General features: G+C 46.9%; 1 protein-coding gene across 2 annotated transcripts in view; it reads left to right on the top strand.

Annotated features, from left to right (window-relative positions):
* LOC142577288 (band 7 protein AGAP004871-like) overlaps positions 1-16,045 on the top strand; it is a 505,838-nt gene that overhangs the window by 190,581 nt on the left and 299,212 nt on the right. The window contains exon 1 of one of the 2 annotated variants that reach the window (XM_075687089.1): positions 10,534-10,857. The exons of the other annotated variant lie outside the window; for it this stretch is intronic. Within the exon in view, the coding sequence (XP_075543204.1) occupies positions 10,830-10,857 (28 nt within the window). The 5' untranslated portion in view covers positions 10,534-10,829. Of the gene's footprint in view, positions 1-10,533; positions 10,858-16,045 lie in introns of those variants that run through there. 2 annotated transcript variants of the gene reach the window in all.

Raw genomic sequence — 16,045 nt, 5'->3', positions numbered from 1 at the left:
TGTATCTTTGAAAAGATGCAGCGAAAGTTGTCCCCGCATTGTATCTTTGAAAAGATACAGCGAAAGTTGTAACCCTACCCACTATCTGTGTAAACGAAACTAAGTGTACCGATTTCACGTTAAACATGAGCGTGCAAAAAGTGTAGAACCCTTCTTTTTTCTTTTTAACGTTATCATTAACTTTAAACAAATGACGAGGGTTTATGGACATTTGCAGCATGTTTCCATCCCTAATAAAGATAGCCTCTCACCAAGGGGATGCGCAACGTTTGGAGCACATTGTTTACCCTGTGCAGCTTTCTTGCGTGTCGAAGGAACAGCGGACTGCTTTTCCTGGTTGGGTTTTTAGTCCATAGTTTTCTTATTTACACTGATAGCTGCATTATTGTGAAGTTCAGATTTCAAGGGCAAGGGAAACAAAAGCTTCATGGGAATCAATATACGCGAAATTCATCCCGCGAGTGGTTCAGAAAGTGCATCGAAACTTGGTAAGGAGTGTAGCTGCAGTATTGTGAAGACAAGCTCTGCACTGGAAGTAAACAATAACAGGTCTTGGCATTCGGTCAGAAGCTCGCTTGCCCTGAATATGTGCTAAATTGGTACAATTTGGCAAAACGCAGTCTAAGACACCTGCATGAGTCTTCCGTTCCTCTAGTGTGCTTTGTATGGCGCTTTATGTCTCATTTAAGCACTGACAACGAGGACACACCTGATATGCTTAAGCTAGTTAAAATAGAACCAGGCCTTTACACAATGATAGCTTGTCTCACAAATCACGGGCCGTTAATGACAAGGCCACCATATATATATATATATATATATATATATATATATATATATATATATATATATATATATATATGGTATTGCTTGCGGTTAAGCGAACGAAAACGCTGACGCCGACGCTGGTTGGCCGGCATTACAATTCGGGTAACCGTTTACGAAGATTGAGGCGCGTAATTAGCAGCCTTGCGCGACATTGATATCTTCCGCTTCTCTCTCTCTCTCTCTCTCTCTCTGCTGTCTTTGTGCACCTACACTAAACTCTGGCACTTCTATTGGCTGGATGAATTCTTCACGTCACATTCAGACGTAATCCAAATATGACTCGCAACAGGAGGCCCCGCATTGAAGGGCGGAACCAACATTAAAGCCGCGCGTGGTCGCAGGCACATGTTTGTTTACAGCGCGGACGACTTTGACCTCCTTCACGTGGGTTCGATATCGCGTATACATATGCGAAGAGTTGTCCCGGATTGGTAACACCAGGGCGGCGTTTCTTCGATCCGATATTCCGTAAAAAAAGAATAAAGAAACGCCGCTGCGTCGCGTACATCGCAAATCAAACACCGTGGTGCACTCACGCCGCGGGCAGGAGCTCTAGACATCGTACGTGACGCCCGAGCGCATGGTGTGTGCAAAGCTGCGCTTGAATTTATACACAGCGCGAGGGTTAATGCAAATATATGCACGTGGTAGTATGCGCCTGTATCGCCAACCGCGTCCGCCGCACCATTACTGCATGGAGGACGAATTTTGCCGTGTGTGTGAGGAAAACACGTCGTAATACGCAAATGCAGCCTTTCTTTCTTTCTTTTTTTTTGTGGTGGGAGTATACACTGAAGCAGGGGCCTTGTTACCGATATCAGTCTATTGACTGCAGCCGAATGTAGACTGGCGCTTGCACGGCTTCGTCTGGGAACCGTATCTGTCTCAGGCGGGCCGAGATCAGTGTCAATGCGGTGGCTTTGAGGCGGCCGGTTCGATTCTTGCCTCATTTTGACGCTGGTTGCGAGGTTACGAGACCTCAGGTGCAAGGCATCGGGGTGTATTCGCAGTCAAGGTCACGCACCGATCGATGTATCTTTTTATCATTGTTTTACGATTATTGGTGGTATACGCGTGGTTTGCCAAGCGCGTAACATTGCGGGATTTGCCTGGCGAAGGAAGAAAATTATCGCACGTATACATACATGTTGCAGGTTCGTGGCTGGCGGAACACTGAACAGTCTTAAGAGACAGTAGACATCTCGCCATAGTGTGCCTCCTTTCACCGTTTCCATGTCTCTACAGGCACGCTACGACGCAGTTTCAACGTTCTTTCTTTGACTTTCCCACTGCTTAATTTGCGTCAGGTGTAGCTCATAGCAAAAGGATGAGCTAAAGAAAAGAAAGGATAACTTCTGACTGTAGAAACCGGCACTTATCTCTTAATTATTGTTTTAGCAATTAATCAAGCTCTCTCAGTAGATTGCGAACACGGCCAGCACATCTGAACTAGCCTGAAAGCAATCTCTTCGCGATCTATCATGGAAGTCGGCGCCTGTCCAAACTAAACAGTATTTCACTCGAGTCCCACTCCGGGCCCCTTGGACGTGTAGAGGGCAGTAAAGCAACTCGTGAAGTAATTGCGGAAACAAGAACAGCCCTTGTGCATACCCAGAAACTAAAACATTTCTTTAAAGCGGAATCATTCCACGCGTCGGCTGCCGTGCCACTTGGCTGATGATTCGTTGATCCGTATAATTATTCCTAATCTCCTGCAGGTTATTTATCTCCATATGCGGAGACTAATAAGAATACTGCTTCGAACCACTTCATCTGTTTTTCCATTTAATGCCATCTATGCGTACAACTTCTGTATCATAAAGGACTAAAGGCGATTCGTGCTCGAGCACCTCTGTTCGATAGCTGTGTAGCCAGCGTACTAAATAATAAAAAAACAACTAACAATATGCTTCGTAATCAACACATCAAATAACCTCGTGTATTATGTGTCTGGTAGGTTTTAGAAAAATTATCTTTATGTGCACCGCAGGACGAAGTCCTCTCCTAGCGATTTAAAATTACACTTAGTCCTGTCTTGCGTTAACCGACCCCAAACATGGTAACCTTCTTAAACTTCCGAATCTCTACCCACCACCCACTTTGCTGTCCTCGAATGCGTTTCCTTCCGCTTGGCAGTCGTTTTTCTTTTATTTTTTTAACTCTATGATTCATCGCCGGTTACCATGGTCTATGCTTCGCATGGTCTGCCCAACTGTAGTTCTCCAATCTTAATCTCTATACTGCTATCTAACCTACCAAACTAATCGGAGCCCACGTTCACAAAAAGCTCTTAAGCGAGAATTATTCGTAAGACAAAGTTCCTGCCAACCCTCGACATATAATCAGCGAAGGAGGCCGGCCAACGCAAAGAACGATCAAGAACGAAAAGCTTTGCTAGTTCGGCCTCAGGTATACCCACATTTGATCTCTAACACATACTACTGCGTTCACGTGTCTTTCATGTTATAACTATCCCATTTACTTCGATCGCTCGTTGCATGGCTTCCTAGCTGCTTCATGTGCAGATGACATTTGCAGATTACTGCCTTCTTTAGAAGCCATTTAAAAGTGGAAAGGACCGACAGTATTCGCAGAACAACCCAAATTCTCTCACTGATCGGTATATATACTTGGTCAATAGAATTAAACATGAGCAAATCAGTCTTTGCGCGAATCTCAAATAAAATTTGTCCATTCACATCTAGGTGTACATTAAATAATAATTCCTTGATCGAAGTCGACAATTTTATATACTTGGGTGTCAAGATTCAAATCGACTATCATGGCGTAGGCACACTGACAACGCTTGTACATCTGCTTCTAAAAAACTGGGATTTCTTAGACACAAACTAAAAGAACATGCCATCCCAGATCAAAGCCCGTATAGAGTACGCACGCGTGGCCTGGGACCCGTGTTTTAGAAAGGATATTTATAAACTATAAAGGGTTCGGAGGAGAGCAGTAAGATTAATCTATAACGCCTATCACAAACTTGATTCTCCTTCATCACTGATGGCTAGTAGCGACATCCCACTTTTCGAACAGCGCAGAGTTATCGGAAGGCTCAAGTTTCTTTTCTTGCTATACACTCGGCAGTTTAATATCAATCCTGGTAAATACCTTTCGTCCGCTTTTTCCCGGCAGACCAGGTATATTCACAATCATGACCTGACACCGTACTCGTTCTGTACTAACCTTTTCAAACACTCGTTTCTTTTGCGCGAACCTTCAGCGACTGGAACACGCTACCTCCAAATGTTTTTGTTTTTCACAACGCGGCCTTCCTGACTTCAAGAATCGCATGCATAATTGCGGGTTAACTCGATTGTTGACAACTTCATACCCTTGTCTACATTTTGACAACTCATTAACTAACTTGTGGTTGCTTTTAAAGCGAAGCTTCCTTTGCCTCTTCGACTTTCCCACTGCTGCTGCTGCTGCTGTCTGGCATAACGCATTGGGGGTGGGGGGTTCACAGCTTGTGTATACATGACAGGCACGCGGCAGAGCGGGAAGGCGACGCGAGAAACTCGTTTGGACATTTGCAGCGCGTCGAGAGAGAGAGACAGAGGAAATGGGAAAGGCAGTGAGGTTAACCAGAGGGAAAGATCCGGTCTGCTACCCTACGCTGGGGACAGAGAATTGTGCACAATGCCCTGGGCGTCGCCACATTAGCCTCTTGACAGCTGCAATTATCCATGACTCCCAAAAGAAGCATTTCAGAAACTGCAGCGCTTACCTATCTTCTAACGTGCAATTCCATAGGGAAGCTAGCTAGAATGGTAGAGAGTAGAGGGGAGAGGAGACAGAGAATGGGTAGAAGCGACGCAGTCGCAAAACGAACCTTGCCACTCTTCGCTCGCGGTTTCCATACTAGAGAAGGGGGGAGGGGAGGATGGGGAAAAGGTGACGTGGGAAGGCAAGAAAAGCCGGTTGCGGGCAAACGGGATAAATTTCAGTTCAAGGTACGCTACAGTACGTTTGTGCTATTCCTGAAAAATAAACATCACGCAGATTTGTCAAGCGGACAACTTAGGCAAGGCATGCCGAAACATGGCCGCATTAAAGCGCACCGTAGGGTCTAGGCGACACTACGGAAGCGGTCACACGTCAAATCAACACTTCTGTTTCCGCCGCGGCAGTTTTGCGGCTATGGCATTCCTCGAGGTGGCAGGTTTGAACCCTACCGCGGTAGTCCCATTTCGACGGGAGCGAAATAAAAAAAAAAATAAATAAAAAATAAGTGCATCGCTTGCGCACTTATATTTAGGGACAGGTTAAAAAACACCATGGTGCAAAATTAATCCGGAGTCCACCACTACGGCATGCCTCCTGATGCGATTGTGGTTTTGGTACGTACTGGCCCATAATTCAAACAAAGTTTAATACTTCTGCCACGATGCGATGTGCCACGTGAGGCAATGAATATGCTCAACCATCTCAGAGGTTATGAAGCCTGTCGCACAACAACGCCTCGAGCAAACACCTCTCCCTGTTAGTTGTGTGTACTATGCAGACAAACAGCAGTGGTGCACGCAACGTAACGTTTAAAATCAGCTCATCCCTCTCGTGTTCGACTAAACGTTGAAGAAATTAAACATTCGCCGTCAACATCACCGCTAATTATCATCAATCAAAGCAAATAGCACAGAACGCTTCGCTTATATCGATTCCCACAGTGCGTGGGATCCGCGTATCTTTTTTTCTTTCGATTTTTCTTTTGTGCACATTAAAGTGATTTTAGAGAACTGCGCAATTTTTCGTCCCCAACGCATTTTTAATCATGTTTGCTAGTCTATGCTTGTCTGAGTAGTAATGCTTGCTATATGCGTTTGTAAAGCTTGTTCAGTTTCGTTCATTACCTTCATTTTTTCGCAAATAACCCACTGCTTCGTCTTCGTACTGCAGTATGTACTAAATAAATAAGAAAACTAAAGCTTTATCTCTTTATTTTTTTAATATACAAAATTTCCTTTTTTAATTTATATTTCAAACTTACATGACGTTGCTTTGAATTTTTAAATATGAATAATGTTAACTTTAAAGTTATTTCATTATTTTAGATTGATTTAGTAAAAAAAAATAAATGAACAGCAACGCATGGGTTACCCAGAGTCGCTGTAGCCGGGTGACACCTGTTTAATTTCGACCATCTGAGATTCTTTTAGCGTGCACCAAAATCACGATACACGAGTGCTCTCGCATCCCGCGCCCGTCGGAAGCCACAGAAGCTTGCCGCACTATAGTTGTGCAGAGGCAACTCACCCCTGTCATGCAGCTGGTTGCAGTGAATAGACATGTAGATACTATATTGTTCTGTTTGAACAATTTACAAAATCAACGTCGCTCTTTAACTTTTCTTCGACTCTTTTTTTTTTTTAGAACTGCGTCAGACGAATCCACTTATAAAATCTGAGCTTGCTTGGCGCACATTTCGTGTCAATGAATATATCTAAACGACCTTCTTTTCCAGAGTAGCGGGTGCAGAATTCAGCTGGATTATTGTTCCTGAGAACTATAGTCAGTGCACTTCGCCGGTCGCCTTCCCTAATAGTATGTCCAACATTGCGATCGGCTGTGACCTGCTCTTACGAACAGTTAGAGCGTAAGAATATTTTGTAAATGGGCCCGTATTTTCAGCTATTAAATGTCTGAAACCTCGCCTAAAGGGCAGGCGAGAGGAAGGGTTATCGAAGCAAAGTTACCTAAGCGTGATTACTTCCACTGTGCCGCCAGTTACTAGCGATAAGAGAGGAAGTTCGGCCTTGCCACCTGCCCATTAATAGGTTCGCCATTCGAGTCATAAAACAAGGAATACAGATTACTAACCCACAACTGCACGCCCATATCTGTTTTGGCTCCTTCCATCGATAATGCGCACAAGCCAAGGGCAAGATTTTTACAGTAAACCGAATAAGTGCTATAGAGACAAGAGCGACAAGACCTAGACAGGCGTCAGAGATAAAGATACTATCTCGGCCAAATGCAGATGAAAGTTAGAGTCCACTAAGCGCTACTTTTCCTGTAAGGCGCGTCATATGGGCTATAAAAAAATCACCGCCCCTTCCAGTCCGTGAAGATAGTGGCAACTAACAGCGAAGCTGTGTTAGTTGCATTGAGGGTTACACCATGAAAATCAAACTTCGCAAACAGTCTATATTATAAATATTTTGTGTCATCATTCTTTAACCTCATTTTCGCTTTCGCGTGCTTCGCGTGGTGAGCAAGCTTTAGGAGTGGTTCTCTTTTTCGGTTTTCCCGGTGTTCCTTTCTTTCTTTCTTTTTTGCGCGTGAGATTCCTGTCTGTGTTTTGCCCTGCTTTTTTTCGCGTGGAAGTTTGCTCCGCCCCTTTCTTGTGCTGACGCTCGCGGTATAGGCAGCTTCTTCCTCAGGAGTACGCACTACTCGTGGTCTTCCCACAATTGTAGCTGGGATGGAATGTGCGGAACCACTAATCCAAAGTTCGTACATTGGAAGCAAGGCCCTCCACTGGAGATCCGGGCGCTGCAATCGTTTTGACGAGTGGTAGGATTGGTTAGACGATTGAAGTGGCTGCCGCCACTTCTTGCTGGCGCAAGAAGTACGAGCAGCCACGCGCTCCTAGTATCGCGTTTCAATCTCTGGGCACTGTTCGTGGGCCGCAAACCGCCAGCATTTCTTTTTTCGCGGTAGAGTGGAATCAATTGTCGATAAATTCGATGCCGATCTGGTTCGATCGCCGAAAATGCACCGTGTGACAACCGCATAAGATTCGCGTATGAGGCAGCGTTCCCACTTAGGGAAAGGGGTCACTCCAACCCTTTTCTCCCTGTTGAGCTCTTATTTTCCCCTCCCGCCAGGTCACATGGCCCCTCTTTAGCGAAGTCCGACAACGATGGCACAGGGTCCGCATAAACAGGTTCGCTGTAAAAGAATACTAGAAGGCAATTCAACCTCTAGTGGAAGTCGATCAAAGAAAATGTTTCCTGAGCGGGTTGTGGGTGAGAATGGGGCTGAATCACTGCGAACGCCTCTCTATCGCGTCAACCGTCGCATTACTGGAGTAGGAGGAGCTTAGGATTGCATAAATTTTATTTGCGCCCTCTTTGGGACCGGCCCACATTTTTATACTGCATATACCCACGAGAGCGCCTTTATATTGCAAAACCTTCGCGATCGGCTCACATTGTTAGGCTGTACAATTTGCCAGGTCGGCAAATGAAAGAGTCTATGAACGTACTCGATGCGTTAAGAGGGTGTAACTCGCTAAGAAAGACATTGTATTTAAAGAAAAGTGAAATTTCGTACGTTAAGGAGCTGTCTGAAAAGCAGGCTTTTGTGCACATATATTTAACGAATATTCCAGTTCTTCTGCAGACAACGTGATATCTTACCAGTGGTTGAAATTTTCCAAAAATGCATTCGACGGATGAAATCGTTAAATCAACCTAACCTCAATATAACTTAAGGTTGCATGAGCTCTGATGGAAAATAGTCTACAGCATGCTTGAATGGTTACGAAACACAATACAGCTCGATATAACTATAGTTTGCGCAGCCCTTTTGGGTGAAATATTGAGGTTTCGCGTTAAGAGCAATTATGCCGCACCAAATGAGTAAAACTGTGGCAAAATGTATACTAGGTGTCCCAGCTATCATGCACGAAGCTTTTAAAAAGGGTGGATCGCTGTAGCGAATAAGACCAAGTGTATGTTGTTGAGAGTATTGTTGAAAAAGTGCCAGTCCTTTCTTATTAAATCCCTCAAATACCTTTAGATAATTAAAAATAACTATAATTGTCCATCTAAGTCTCAATTAAGGAGTTGTAGAGAATGATAAGAGACGTGGAAATGAGATATTCCAATCAAGGTGCACATCGCGCGTTCAGTTCCTTTTCTTTAGCGGGGGGAGAATCCCGCGATATGTGAAAAAATTTGTAGCTTCATGGGGGCATAGAATCGGGGTCCTACAACGTAAAACTATTCCAATCTGTTTCTATTCCAACCCCCTGACGTCAAATTTACGCAACCAGCGACGCCAGAATCGGGCGGTAACGTGCAGCGTTATTTGAAAAGCCCAACCAAACGCGCTTCTCGTTTGTAGGATGCCACTTTCTTTTTGCATTCAAAGCGAATGGCATTGCCTACATTGTGCAGTTCTCATCTAATTGGCTGAGAAAAGACGAGGAGCGCGCTCAAATGAAGAGAGTTTCGATGGGGCCGAGCCAGCGCAGTGAAAGTAGATAGCCGGATGAGGAGGGTGGTGCCAGCGTCTGCCATTGGTACGCTTCCCCTTACTTCTGCTTGCGGTCGCTGGTCCAAAATCGCGGCTGCGTGAAACGGAAGGTTAAAAATGCCGTAAAACGGATCCTCAGCCAAGCAGAGTTGGCAGAGCGATGTCGTATATGTGCCCAAAGGTCTCGATAACGTTATACAGCCACGCAAAATCTTATACGCAAATCAATCAATGTTCCCCGGCAGCTCCGAGTAGCCAGTGTCACAGCGATCGGCGGCAGCCATTTTGTATTGCTTTTGGAAGGGGGCAGTCTCCGGCATATTCAGTAATATGCCGAACAAAGCTTTCAGTTTTGTTCGGCATATTACTGCGTCTTTAACGCGTACAGCTGTACTTTGACATGTGAGTTTTCGTGATTTTGTGACGTCGCGTGATATACAGGCGAAGTGGGCGTAGCGCAAAAAACGTTTGACCAATAGGAATTGGTCAAACGACGCCTTTTCCGCTAAATGACTAAAAAGGCGTCAAATCAGAAATTATTATGTTTCTTTCGTTTGATCTAATCATGCATAATCAGTGTGCACATGCCATATCATATGGGGCGTTTTCGCGGTTTTCGTGACGTCGCGTGACAGGGAGGAGCAATGGGTGGTGACTCGAAAACGTTTTCACCAATCGTCGAGGGCTGATTGTAGAATCGGAATAGAAAGGTTTGGAACAGCTTTACGTTATAGCGCCCCAAATGCGATTAGCTGGCTTGTCGCCATAGAGATGGTATATCATGAACTGCAATACCGTCATTGTATCCAACAAACTCATTGATTTTTTTTATGTCTCTATCACACTCGGTTTACAATATGAATTTTATCAGCGACACAATCGGCGAATCTGTGTTCTGCGCGGTGCCCTCCTGCTTCAAGCAGGCTTTCCGGACATGCAGCAAGCAAGCGTCGTAGGGAATCAGATTCACAAGAATTGATCGTACAGTGCGTACAGCCGCGGTCACTCACGCACGCACAGAGCTAAGCGAGACAACGAGCATTCGACTGTGCCACTGGGCCTATTGCACACTGTAGTCAGAGGCTGCAAAAAAGTCTGCTCGCGCTCTGCAGCTATATACCAGTCGCCGGCGCAGCCCCACAGAGACTCGCCGTTCCGGCGACCGATGAGCGCCGCCGCGAGCAGGAGTGCGGCTGAAACATTTACCGACGAGGCGAGCGTTATTTGTCCGCCGTCGCTGTCCTTACATGAGTAATGAAGGGTCGCTAATGGCTTTGCGCCGCGTTCGTCGGCGGGCCGGGCGAACTGTAAGACCGGCCCCTCCGAGGGCCGTTGCTATGCGTGGCGAGGCGCTTGGACACGCACACAAACACGCTGAGCGCGCAGCGCAAACGCCCCCCTCCCCGTCCCACAGCGGAGTGCTCTTTCCCGGCTGTGACCGCCGTCGACCGGAGGCCCGTAGCCAACGGGAGCGCACTCGCCGTTTCAATCGGCGACCGTCAAAACGCTCCGCCGCGCGCGGCTCGGAAACCGCAGCGCGCATGGGGCACGAGCGTGCTGGCGCGCTGATGGCAAGCGCTTCTCCCGTGCCATGACCGGGAGCCGCGCGGAAGAGGCCAGCGCGGCTTCTTTGACTTCTTTGAATTCAATTTGCGAGGGCCGCGCATGAACGGCCGCGCGCCTCCTTCCGTCGTCTTGCGAGCGACTAGGCCGTGACAACACGACGAAGGACAGCGTTGTCTCTCTCGCCCCTCCCCTCTCTGCGGCCTTGCTTCCCCCGGCAGACGATGATGCAAACGATGCAAACGACACAAGGTATGGGAATGCGGCTTCGTTCACGCGCAGCGGGCCCTTACTATTTTTTTCGTGCTTCTTGGCTCGTTGCACATGATTGTGGCGCAGTGTGGCTTTAAAAGCGCAAAGTTTTTGTGCTCGCTTATTTATCCTGTCATGTGCGTTCATTCACTATTATACATAAAGGTTGTCCCACATAACTTGAGCCAAAGTTTTAAAAATGAAAGGCACTCCGGACGCGAGTTGAACCGAATGCGTAATGTTGGCACTGGCCTAGAGCTACTCAGGCTATTTCTTATTTTATCCTTATCTAGCGGATTGGTTATGCTTAATTAATCAACTTTTTAAGTATTGGCTGCAGACTGAAAGTGTGATACGCAAAGTTGTAGAGCACCTTGAGAAAACTGTCAATAAATTGCTTCCAACACGACACATCTCACATGGTTCTCTCTTGCACGTTCCAAAGAAAGCCCGCGAATTATGAAAAAGACACCACGTGACGGGGCGATTGTGCACTGTTATTGTGCTGCTCTTAAGCGTGCGATGGATGAACAAGGTTGGCTGGCAGCGAGACTGGCCTGCGACAGGGCGTTATGCCTGGTTTAGGTATCTGGGCATGCGGCTTTTACCGCATGACGGCGCAAATGCGTGCGGCTGGCCTAGGGGTGCCGAAGCGATAAAGCGTCTAAGGAAACGAAAGAGAACGACAACAGCTTTATTTTTTGATGCTTGAAATGGGCAAGAGCTGGCAGCCTGCCGAGGGAATGTAATGGGGTTGAATGGGGAGGCGGCGTTAGGGCCGGAATGATTTTCCAATGGCCTTCAATCTAAAAAGCGCCCTTTTATTATAATGCGTGTTCGAAGAGGTCACCATCTGCTGCAACGCTCGTTTGGCATCTCATAGGCACATTTTCCGACGCGTTCTTGATCATGGTATCAGGGATGGAGTTGCAGACTTGTCTTACTTCTTCATTTAGGATCTCTGATGTTGTGCTTGGTGTCCGGTATACTGGATCCTTGACGTAGCCGCAGAGAAAAAAACCGAGGTGAGTTAAATCTGGATACCGTGCCGGCCAAGCAATGGGCCCATGCCGTCCAATCCACTGCTGCACGAATACTTCATGCAGCCATTTACAAACTTTGCTACTGCTGTGCGCGGGAGCACCATCATGCGGATACCATACATCCTTCATCGTAGCCAATGGAATTTCGCAAAGAAAATATTCAAGCGCCCCATAGAGGATGCATTTGACGTATCTTTCGCCTGTAAGCGTGTTATCAAAAAACACGGGGTCAATGATAGTGCCACCGTAAATTCCACACCACAGATTAAGCGACCGCTGATATTAGTGATCTGTCTTCAAAACCCAGTGAGGGTTTTCGTCGCTCCACTAGTGAGCGTTGTGGATGTTCACTTGGGCATTACGTAAGAAAGTAGTTTCGTCGGTCCACAGTACTTTGTTGGCAAAGCCTTGGTCCTCTTCCGTCTTGATTATAATTCAGTTGTCAAAGCCCTTTCGATTTTGGAAATCGAGGGGCTCCAACGTCTGGTGCAGCTGCGCGTGGTAGGATGAAGTTGCCTCTTCTTAAGTACTCTCCACACTGAAGACTTTTGCACTCCAGCTTCAGCACCCTCACTACGAACTTGCTTGTAGGTCTGAAGAAAACTCTTATAGAAAATCTGTCTCCATTTCTTCGCGCAGGATTGAAGATTTATGTCGTCTCTTCGTAAAAGTCCCAGTCGGTCTCAGCGTTTCATATGCATGCACAATCGCCATTGAGCTCGGACTCATACCTGGATCCCAGCGTTGAAATACTTCAACTGCGCGCCGTCTATGTCCACTTGACGCACCTAGAGTCACAACCATATCCGCTCTTCCCTCATTGGAGTAAGCCATATCTGCTGCTCAACGTTGGTCACAGCCAAATAGCGTTGCTGTGGAGAACACGTAGGGATACGGGCACTTAAGGAGCACTGGATATATTGCACTTCACTGGGATTGGTTCAAACGAGGTACATAAGGTATGATCTACATCCGGTAAACTGGAACAGCCTGCAGGCGCACTCTCTCAGGGACTGACGCGCCGGTCACGGTGCACAAGTGTGAAGCCAGACGTGGCCACCCGATACTGCGACCACGAAGCGATACGCACGTGCGAGGTGCGAGATCAAAAAAGAACGTCTGGTTGACAGGAAGTTTGAGAAGGAAAGCAGACGGGGCCAGTGCGAAAAGAGTCATCGTCTGAAGAAGAGATGCGTAATCTTCCTTGAATATAGCCAAGGTTTTTTAACCATTTGTTAGTTTTGTCCCCGTGTGATTTATCCGCTGTTATTCGACCCCTAAGTTTTAAAGTTGTAGCATCATCGTTCAATTAGAAAACAACTACAAGTCTACTACTACAGGTCATTTGTGTACAAGGGCGAAATTATAGCCGCCGTCATCACCTTCCGTCGTTCCCACGCGCTTCGCCCTTTCCTTCTTTCAAGCAGAATCAAAATGCTACTTTCGTCTTTTCTTGTTCGTGGCTTTAGACGCTTAAACGCTTCGGCAACGCTCGGTCAGCAGCGCGCATTTGCACCGTCATGCGAAAAGAGCCGCATGGCCAGATACCTACACCAGGCATAACGCCCTGTTGCTGGCCAGTCTCGCTGCAGCCGACCTTGTTCATCCATCCCACCCTTGAGAACAGCACAATAACAGTGCGCAATCACCCCGTCACGTGGTATTTTTTCATACTTCTGGGCTTTCTTTGGAACACCTAAAAAAGGACCACGTGAGGTATACGTGTTGGAAACAATTTATTGAGAGGTTTCTCAAGGCGCACTACAACTTTGCGTATCACACTTTCAGTCTGCAGCCAATACTTAAAAAGTTGACTAATTAACCGTAAGTAATCCGTTAGTTAAGGGGAAAATAAAAAAAAATTGCCTGAGTAACTATAGGCCAGTGCCAACATTATGCATTCGGTTCAAATCGCGTCCGGAGTGCCTTTCATATTTTAAAACTTTGGCTGAAGTTATGTGGGACAACCTGTGTGTGTGTGTGTCTGTATATATATATATGAACAGCGGTGGTTGCTCAGTGGCTATGGTGTTGGGCTGCTGAGCACGAGGTCGCGGGATCGAATCCCGACCACGGCGGCCGCATTTCGATAGGGGCGAAATGAAAAACACCCGCGTACTTAGATTTAGGTGCACGTTAAAGAACCCCAGGTGGTCTAAATTTCCGGAGTCCCCCACTACGGCGTGCCTCATAATCAGAAAGTGGTTTTGGCACGTAACGCCCCATAATCTATAATCTAATATATATTTGTGTATGTATGTGTGCCCGCAAAGGGCCAACCTCTGTTATCACACATTATGTTTTATTAACGGTGATTAATGCGTAGTGAAGCGAACTTGCGTTCGGCGTAAGCATTGTTTGGATATTTGGGTGCCGCTTGACTAAGCTCGTGCCGTATAATGTCTTAATCCGGTGAAAGCAGCGCGCTTCTGACAGATGTCCGCCGTGGCATATTTCCACGCCATTTGCATTACAGTTGTATTGTAGGAGCTATATTTAACCGTGGTATGTTGCATTGTCTTTCTTGTCGCGATTAAAGCTGTGCCGCGCTCAAGCTTCGGCGCCATTGAGACGCATTGTAGATTTTTTGTGAAGCGACTTCAATTATACAATCGTGACAAACGAAACATTTCTAGTGATTACGCTGTAAAATACATTTCGTGATTGCAAGAACGCAAGCGGAAAGGAAAGATATTTAGCGAACAAGACCACACAGCTCTTAGCGGCGGGCTCAGGTCCTTTCGTAGCTTGCTGTCTATGAAAAGTGTCCAAAGATGATTACTATGGCTGGCTGTTTTATTGTCGTGCAACGCTTTATAGCTACATGAAGCCTGAAGAAAGCGTCCTTTTGTTTTCTCTCTTTCTCTTTGTACGCACAGATGGTCTGATGGTTTTTCTTTCCTAAATCGGCGGATTGGCCACAAGGCATATGTAGTAAAATAATTAACAAAATTGGCATGAAATGAACGCATGAAGCCATGTGTGATGCAGGTTCTGCAGCAGTGAGTTCGGCATTTTGTGGTTCGTTATCCACCGGGTGTGGTCCTCTGGAACATCAGGCTTTAGTTTGACCTCCCTTGGTGTATTGCAGCGCTAGCCGTGTTGCTGTGAGGTGTTCAGCGTCGTCCTCTCATTTCCAGGTTAATAAACGGAGCGTGAGTGACTGAAGTTAGTCATCCGTGAAATAGTCTCGCGTTGTCACTTTGCCGGACGCGGAATGTAGCTCGCAAAACTCACTCGAAATGCGGCGTCGCACGGGAGCTTGAGTCTCGATTCCCTGGCGTATACAGTTTGCCGAAGCCAAGAGGCACGGGGGCTGGCCAACCGCGGCACCGAGGCTATAAACGACGTCTGGCCAGTCGCGACAGCCTCTGTCATTCCAGGCACGCGCCCTTCTGCATCGCTCGCGACGTTTCATGAGTCGCCGTCAGTTCTCCTCCGCCGCCCGGACATGTCCGTGCGTTGACTAACTGCTCTGTGCCCCCAGGCCACTGCTCACTGCAACGCTGGGCCGTTCTATCGCTGCTGCAAGTGTGCACACTAGCGGCAGGGCGTCGCCTCGTTCTCTCTGTGAGTTCTGAGTGGACGCGTTTCCAAAGCTGTCACACGCCTAGCTGCTCTGAGGCAAGATGAGCGTGGTGGCGCGAGCTGGAAGCTGAGTCGACCGAAACTTCCGTTTAAGGCAGACAGCCTCCGGTGCTGATGGGCCTACAATTGATAGTAATTTATTCCCTACCTACGCTTCCCCACACCATGGGCTCAGTAATAATGTGCAGGTCTTTGGAAACCGTATACCTATGGGCCCGTATATTGAAACACTCGTTATACATCGCAAATGAGCCTCATAGAGATACACTGATCGTTCAGCCACCGTGGACGGATCTGCAGAATCAGAAATTTTTCCTGCGAAAGTCACCACCTTCAAGTTCAAGAGATAACATCAGACTACATCCACAGCCGCGGAGCTTGCTGCTCTTCGTAGTGCATTACGCATAATTCGACAGGAACTACCTCAAAAGTGGAGCATTTTCAGCGACGTTAAGGCAGCTCTACGTTGCTTGCTTTCTGCTTCACGCCGTGGACACTCCGAACAACTAGTGCTACAAATCTGCGAGTTCCAGAACAGGCCGATGAAGCTGCTCGAT

Source organism: Dermacentor variabilis, chromosome 1, assembly GCF_050947875.1.
Source record: "Dermacentor variabilis isolate Ectoservices chromosome 1, ASM5094787v1, whole genome shotgun sequence".
NCBI lineage: Eukaryota > Metazoa > Arthropoda > Arachnida > Ixodida > Ixodidae > Dermacentor > Dermacentor variabilis.
The sequence above is the reverse complement of the archived record's forward strand: the minus strand, read 5'-3'. Positions and strand labels throughout refer to the sequence as shown.